Source organism: Hevea brasiliensis, chromosome 17 (genome assembly GCF_030052815.1).
Source record: "Hevea brasiliensis isolate MT/VB/25A 57/8 chromosome 17, ASM3005281v1, whole genome shotgun sequence".
Classification (NCBI taxonomy): domain Eukaryota; kingdom Viridiplantae; phylum Streptophyta; class Magnoliopsida; order Malpighiales; family Euphorbiaceae; genus Hevea; species Hevea brasiliensis.
Genome location: NC_079509.1, coordinates 5,198,833 through 5,207,142, shown reverse-complemented (window position 1 = coordinate 5,207,142; position 8,310 = coordinate 5,198,833). Strand labels below are relative to the sequence as shown.

The following is an 8,310-nucleotide window of genomic DNA, read 5'->3' as shown; positions in this document are numbered from 1 at the left end:
TTTTGCTACTTAGTTTTCGAAATTCAAATTTTAAAATGTAAATTTTATTTTATTAGAGACATATAGTTTAGAAACAGTTATTGAAAGTGAAGCAAGCAAGAGGGAAAACTCACTTTTTCTAAGTAAATATTTTTAAAATTCAATTATTATCTATAGATATATTATTCTTTTTTTAAAACATAAAACATTTTTCTCCATTTTCTCTTAATTCTCAAATAGTAATTTTGTCTTCAATTAGGGCATGAGATTGAGAATGACTCACTCTTTATTTTCTTTTTCTTAAAAAAATAAAAAAACTCATTTAGTTTTATTGCTAGCTAATTTCCTGGAGAAATTTCTGCTCAAAACGTTCTATATTTTTTCAGAACAAAAGCGGCAAGCAGTTTCCAGTAATAAGTGTCGTAATTCATTGCGGTGAAAATGAAATTTCCATTAACAGGTTCCCTTTCTGTTCATTAGAAAAAATACTCATTGATTAAATACCTAGATTTTCACAGTTGCCCTTTCACCGCAATGATAGAGCCAGTTTAATACGACTGAATTCCTTGTCGGTTGCGTAAGCAGTCGATAATCTAATCGTACACGTGCTAGCCCTTCACGTGTCTCTACTATCTCCCACCTTTTAAACCTCACTGCGTCTGTTAGTACAAAAGCCTCCAAAAAGCTGAAAGCACAGAGCAGTAGCAATAAACGCCCTACTTTACCCGCTGTTCACCATCGCCGGAAAATTCTCTCAAATGCTTTCCATCTCTAGTCAGTCCTCATCCGAACCCCACAGCAGAAAACCCAAAATCCCACCGGGCGACGTCCTTCCTCGCAAGAGCTCGTTTAACTCGCTTAATTCTCTCCTTGCGCATTCCTATTTTACTCAATCCCGCGTATGGCTCCTCCTCTCCATCCTCTCCTTCCAGATCATTCTCCTCATTGGTCTCCGCTCAATTCTTCTCTCTTTTAACGACCGCCGCCACCATTTTCCCTCTCCGTACACTGCTCACCACCGTGTCAGCATTCCCACTAACACCATTATCGATATCAGCCACCCTAGAATAACAACTGATCATGATGATGAATGTAGATCAGGAAGGATCTTTGTCTACGATCTTCCCAGCAGGTTCAACACTGAATTGATTAGAAATTGCGATGAGTTAAACCCATGGAGTACCCGGTGTGATGCGTTGGCGAATGACGGTTTTGGCCAGAAAGCCACAGAGATTTTTGCGCTTGTTCCGAAAAATCTCGCTCCCGCCTGGTACTGGACCGACCAATTCGTCTCGGAGATTATCTTCCACAATCGGATTTTGAAGCACAAGTGCAGGACTACCGAACCAAACAATGCGACAGCGTTTTACATTCCGTTTTATGCAGGACTTGCCGTAGGTAAGTTCTTGTGGTATAATTACACTGCCAAAGACCGTGATCGGCACTGCGAGATGTTGCTGACGTGGCTCCGAGATCAGCCATACTACAAGAAATCAAACGGCTGGGATCACTTCATCACCATGGGGCGTATCTCGTGGGATTTTCGACGGTCGAAAGATGAGGACTGGGGTTCGAGCTGCATTTACATGCCAGGTATGAGAAACATTACCCGCTTATTGATTGAGCGAAATCCGTGGGACTATTTCGACGTTGGTGTGCCCTACCCCACCGGATTCCACCCCAGATCGGACGCTGATATCCTGCAGTGGCAGGAGTTCGTCCGTATGCAAAACCGTACGAAGCTCTTCTGCTTCGCCGGCGCTAAACGTGGCGCTATGAAGAACGATTTTAGAGGTCTGTTGCTAAGCCATTGCGAGAATGAGTCTGACACGTGCCGAGTCGTGGATTGCTCTGGGAGTCAATGCTCCAACGGCACCTCTGTGATTCTCGAAACGTTTTTGGATTCGAATTTTTGTCTGCAGCCGAGAGGCGATAGTTTCACCCGCAAGTCCATATTCGATTGCATGATAGCGGGTTCAATTCCGGTTTTGTTCTGGAAACGAACCGCTTATTACCAATACGAGTGGTTCTTACCGGGCGAACCGGAGAGTTATTCAGTTTTTATACACCGGAATGATGTAAAAAATGGGACTTCCATTCGGAAAGTTCTTGAGAATTACAGCAAAGAAGAGGTAAGGAAAATGAGAGAAAAAGTGATTGATTATATCCCCAGATTTGTGTATGCAAGAGGCTACGAAGGCTTAGAGAGTATAAAAGATGCCTTTGATATTGCCATAGATGGGGTATTGAAGAGATTCAAGGAGCAAGAGGATTGGGGTTACAAATGGTAATAGGTTAGTAAATAATGAGGGTAAACTGAGGAATTGACTAGGTTTTTTTTGAGGCAGACAACGGGAGTTTGGTATGTGTCTTCATTTCTCACCAATGTTGTATATTGTATACTGCACATGTATTCATGATTTGGTTGAGGACCAGACTTCAGAGTTGCAGGTTGTTGGCTTGGGTAATTTTATTACTCGCCATCAAGTATATCAGGCAGTACCAGTACGACCCACCAATTGGCAGTTGGTGTTTGGACGGCAACTGCAGTGGAGGCTGTAGTATAATGTGGACCCTGCCATTGCCATGATCAGCACCAGCGACTTCGGACATAAATTGGGAAGTGGTAATGTACGAAAAATAAATTTGCAATTTGCCAATGAAATTATCATTTTTTAATTTTTTTTATTTAATGGTTTTAGTGGGATAATATTTGTTGAAATTGAAATGGAGAAGCCTAAAGAAGGGTGGACAGTGGCTGCATAATCATAATGTTCCATTTGATGGCATGTTGTAGAAAATTTGAATGCGTGTTTTGTTTCACCAAGGGAAATAATAAAGAGTGATTCTAACATTTTCAAAGCTACATACATTGTCTCTATTCATTTGCGTTTTCCACTCATAAATGATCTTGTTTCCTTTGATGATGACCTTTTTTTTTTTTAATTAAAGCTGACCTTGCTTTATAGTGCCATTAGTTTTTAATAGAAAGCCTAAACGGCCCCATTGGAGGGCCACATTTCAAAAGATTTAAGATTTAATAACCAGGCAAGGAGCATAATAGATAAATTATATTAAAATTGGCTTGTTATTTTCCGTAGGTGTTCTCTTTATTTCTGCGGTTTCAGTTAAAGGAAGCTAGAAATTGTTTGGTGGGACTTCGGAGGATGCCTGAAAAGGGTTCGAAGGAATCTTCCTTCATCTTTTTGTAATTTTTCTTTGTTTGGATTGAAACCACAGAGGGAAAATTGGTTTTATATGGTTATTTTAATCAAGGCCTCAATTTTTGGGGAAAGCACAATCATAATAGAATAGTATTATATATATTATCAATGGCAGTTATGGAGGAGCTGTCATTCTTGGTAGCATCAATTTTAAAATTCATGGAAGCCTTACATGAGGTTAAAAAGGAAGACAATATCAAAATGAAAGAGCAGAACGTATTGCATAATTGGAGTTGTCACACAGCAAAGACAAAATGGTAAGAGAAAAATAAAGAAACAAAACAAGACACATATACATAATTCGCATGGCTTGGACGGATGTCATTGTGCACGTTGTAAAAACTAGAAAATAAAAAGTACAAGACTAATGTTGGACGGATTTGATTGACGAATTTCTAGTTTGCAAATAATATCATGAATCAGCAAGCGCTACTCCTCCTTTCACTGCACTGATAAAGATAACAAAAGTGGTGTTGATTTGTCCACGACAATAAACGACATATTCGCTTAGATTTCATCTGATTTCTACTGACTATAAGATTTGTTTTAGGGCAAAAAAAAAAAAAAAAGACTTTGTATTGGGTTTAATTGGTAAATAGTAAGCGCTCTGCCTAACTTGTCAGCGCCAAAATACTGGAATGGTGGGACATGGGATCGGATACTTGAAAGTTGAAACTGGTGAGGGTGACTTCATTAGAACTAGAATATGTAAATTTTAATTACAAGATTTTTTTTACTTAATTTTTTACTTTGTCAGAATTAAGAGCAAAAATATTGGGATCATGTGACTTGGGAGAGGGGGCCATTTTGTTCGTATAAGGCGGCGGACAAAGCAGACTAAACGTGTTGTACAGAAGGCAAATATACCACAACAGCTGCCAGCCATTCAACGCCCCCTTGGCTCTTCCTTCCTTGTTTTCTTTGTTCAATTTCAGAGTCTTGAATTGAAGAGGACGGATGGTCTTTTAAGCAACGAGAGGAGAGGCTGCACATTTGCGCTTAGCAACCAATGTAAATCTAAAATAGGTTGCATAACTGCGGTTGAATTGTAAACTGTGTATGCAAATATTAATTTAATTTAATTTAATTTAATGGCTAAATAGGGTTCAGCTTATCGATAATTAAATAGAGGAATTTATTAATTAAGATTACCGATCATCATCCACCAGCATGGGGATATTGTTTTTGTTTCATTAATTATTAGCCTTAGGTTTTGGATTTTTTTTATTTATTTTTTTAATAAAAATATTCCTGATTGTTGCATGTTCACCGTCATTTTCTTCATATTACGTTCCAATCTTTGGCCCGATGTATGCCGTTAGCTGCCATATAATTCCAATGGGTTCACTCGGACCCAGCGCATTTTTTGGCGAAAATAATACGTTAATCAAATAAGAAAAACATAATTATATTGTATAGAGACTGGGTCAAATTTTTATGAATATTTAACTCAATTAAATTTTAATGAGATAGATTTAGATAATATATAATTAGGTATATGATAAATTCGAGTTTAAATAATAATATTTGTGATAGATTTAAATTTTACATATTGAGTATTCATTATTTGAATTTGTTTATATAAATATGTAATTAAATATATTTTCTATAATAATATTTAATTTTTTATATATTGTACTTTAAATAAATTATAATTTAAAATTTTTTATGAAAATTTTAAAATCTAAAATATTAATAAAAAATATTTTTTTTAAATTATTAATTAAAATATATAAAATTAAATGAGTTTAGATATTTTTGAATAATAACAACCAGATTTAAAATGAATTTGGGTGGTTGATAATGAATTTTATACGAGATTGAAACATGATTAAATTTTAAAAAAATTAATTAGTAAAATAATTTTTATAAGTAAAATTTTAAAAATATTAATTAGTAAAGTAATTTTTATGAGTACTATACCTATTACTATCCTAATAATAAAGAGATATAAAATTATTTTTTAAATCTTATTTATAAATTTAAATTTTTAAATTAAATAATTTTTTAGTATGACATCAAATTTTCTTAAACTAAAAATTCGGAATTCTGACCATTAAAACACTAATGAGCACTAGATGATGAAACAGAAAGTAACTACGACATTCCACATTTTATTTCTAATTGATTAGTTGCAATGTTTTTCAATAATATTAATTGATGTATTATACAAAAAATCAATAAAAATATTAATCACAAAATATCATGATGTAATAATGGATCAATAGCTAGCTAGATGGATCATCATCATTTAGCACCATCCATTCGTTCTAATAAGTTGTCCCCACTCCATGGCCTCCATTTTTGACAGAATTTCATTTCATTCTTCTAATCAAGAAATTGCTGCAGATAAGTTGGTCTTGGACAGAACCTGATCTTTTGTTCTTCCTTTCCTAAATTGAAGAATTCTTCTATGCAAAACAGGAAACAGTTCTACTCTTAAGGAAACTAAATATTCATACACTTAATACACGAGATTTATCAATTACACAATCAAATTAATATTAACAGCTAATATAGCTCATCTTCGCAAGATTTATTTAAAGCAATTGACATATCATTCTTCTAATCAAGAAATGACTGCAGATAAGTTGGTCTTGGACATAACCTGATCTTTTGTTCTTCCTTTCCCCTTCAAATCACCCAGCTGCTATCTATTACCCATTGTTCATAATCCCACCATGTCAATTATGCTTCAGCTTCACGCACTGTCCTAATAATGCTTATTCGATTCATGCAGAAATGGAAAAAAGCGAATGCCTGGTGTTACGCAACTCGGTTAACTGTTGCATTACTGCACACCTCATAATCATCACTGCCCTTCCATTCCTTTATCTATACCTCATACTCACCTCTTGTGCTTCTTTTCCCTTCTCCCTCTCTTCTCGAGGTCCTCGCTTCTCAATCAAGAATGACCCCTGTCCCTCCGGTGAGGTCTATGTCTATCATCTTCCACCTATGTTCAACCAAGATTTGTTAAGGAATTGCCCCTCTTTGAATCCCTGGAACTCAAGGTGCCAAGCAATAACCAACGGCGGGCTTGGACAGAGAGCCACCCAGCAGCTTGCACGAGTCTTGCCGGAGCATCTAGCACAGGCGTGGCACCGAACTGATCAGTTCATGTTGGAAGTTATTTTTCACAATAGGGTTCTTAACCACCAGTGCAGAATTTTAGAGCCGGAATCCGCTACGGGTTTCTAAATTCCGTTTTATGCTGGACTAGCGATCGGGAAGTATCTTTGGACTAATTACGCTGCCCAGAAACGTGATAGGGACTGTGCGATGCTGTTAAGGTGGATCACAGATCAATTCTATTGGAAGCGATCCAATGGCCGAGATCATTTCATCTCTTTGGGACGCATCACATGGGATTTTCGACTGTGGGAAGAAAAAGAATGGGGATCTGCTTTCCTCAACATGCCCGCAATGCAAAACGTTACTCGACTTCTGATTGAAAGAAACCCTTGGGATCATCTTGATATCGGTGTGCCTTGCCCCACTGGATTCCACCCAAAATCAGACGCCGACGTATTTCTTTGGCAAAACTACGTCAGCATGCATAACCGCACAACACTTTTCAGCTTCGTAGGAGCGCCCCGTGGAGCGGTGAGAAATGATTTTAGAGGGCTGCTACTGAGTCAGTGCCGCAGAGAGTCAGGATTCTGCCGCGTTGTGGACTGTCCACGGACACGTTGCATTAATGGCAACTCGGCGATTCTTGAGGCGTTTTTGGACTCGGATTTTTGCTTGCAACCTAGAGGAGATAGCTACACAATGACGTTCGGTTTTTGACTGCATGGTGGCCGGCTCTATCCCGGTTTTTTTCTGGAAGAGAACCGCTTATGATCAATATGAAAGGTTCTTGCCGGGTAAGCCGGAGAGCTACTCGGTTTTTGTAGACCATAATGAAGTGAAAAATAATGGAACGTGTATAAGAAGAGTGCTAGAGAATTACAGTAGAGAAGAAGTAAAGAAAATGAAGGATAAAGTGATTGATTATATACCCAAAATTGTATATGCTGAGAAGGGCTTGCAGAGCGTAAAAGATGCTTTCGATGTTGCCCTTGATGGAGTCTTGAGGAGGTTTAAGGCCCAACTACAGAAAACAAAAGTTTATAGTGTAATTTTCTCAATTGTGTTGCATTTTCAGTGCCTGTATTATAATGATGGTCCATAAATCCATCTGGACAAGCTGACAAATTATTTAATGTTCCTAGCATACATATTTTTTTTTCTATAATAATATAAAATTTATTCTTATATTTAAAAAAATAACATTTTTATATGTATAAAATATATTATTTTTAGTTGTATAATTTCTTGAATTTACAAATTTATTTCTTATAGAAAAACTCAATTTTATATCATTTGATCTCTTTAACAATAGTCAAAGTGCTAATAGCGTGAATATAGGCTGCAGAGTAATAGTAAATGAAGCACTTAAGAGAATGAAAAGTGGGTAAAGCCTGTGGACCCGATGGAGTACCAATTGAAGTGTGAAAGTGTTTGGGAGATATGAGGTAACATAGTTAACTAAATTATTTAATAAGATTCTAAACCCAAAGAAAATGTCTGATGAATGAAGGAAGAGTATTTTAGTACCTATTTTTAAAAATAAGGGAGACATACAGAGTTGCTCAAACTATAGGGGAATTAAACTTATGAGCCATACTATGAAGTTATAGGAGAGAGTTGTGGAACATCGACTATGTCATGACACTTCTATCTCTCCCAATCAATTTGGCTTCATGCTTTGTCGTTCAACTATGGAAGCGATCTTTCTCATTAGAAGCTTGATAGAAAAATATAGAGATGTGAAGAAAGATCTACACATAGTTTTTATAATTTGGAGAAGGCTTATGATAGTGTTCTAATAGATGTCTTATGGAGAGTGTTAGAACAAAAGAGGGTATCTATTAAATACATACAAGTGTTGAAAGATACGTAAGAAGGAGCAACTACTATTGTGCGCACAGTAGGAGGGGATATAAGAGATTTTTCTATCTCAGTTGGATTATACAAAGGTTCAGCTGTAAGCCCTTACCTTTTTACATTAATTTTAGATGAATTGACGAAACATATACAAGAGAGTATTGATGGAATACAG

The 8,310-nt window shown here is 36.5% G+C and overlaps 1 protein-coding gene and 1 pseudogene across 1 annotated transcript; both read left to right on the top strand.

Moving 5' to 3' along the window:
* The first annotated feature begins 418 nt into the window (after positions 1 to 418).
* On the top strand, positions 419 to 2,847 carry LOC110670217 (xyloglucan galactosyltransferase XLT2-like). The gene has a single exon (XM_021832195.2). The coding sequence runs from the start codon at positions 738 to 740 to the stop codon at positions 2,268 to 2,270; it is 1,533 nt and encodes a 510-aa protein (XP_021687887.2). The 5' UTR covers positions 419 to 737; the 3' UTR covers positions 2,271 to 2,847.
* A 3,098-nt stretch (positions 2,848 to 5,945) lies between these two features.
* On the top strand, positions 5,946 to 7,411 carry LOC110670185 (xyloglucan galactosyltransferase XLT2-like; annotated as a pseudogene).
* Positions 7,412 to 8,310: the final 899 nt, after the last annotated feature.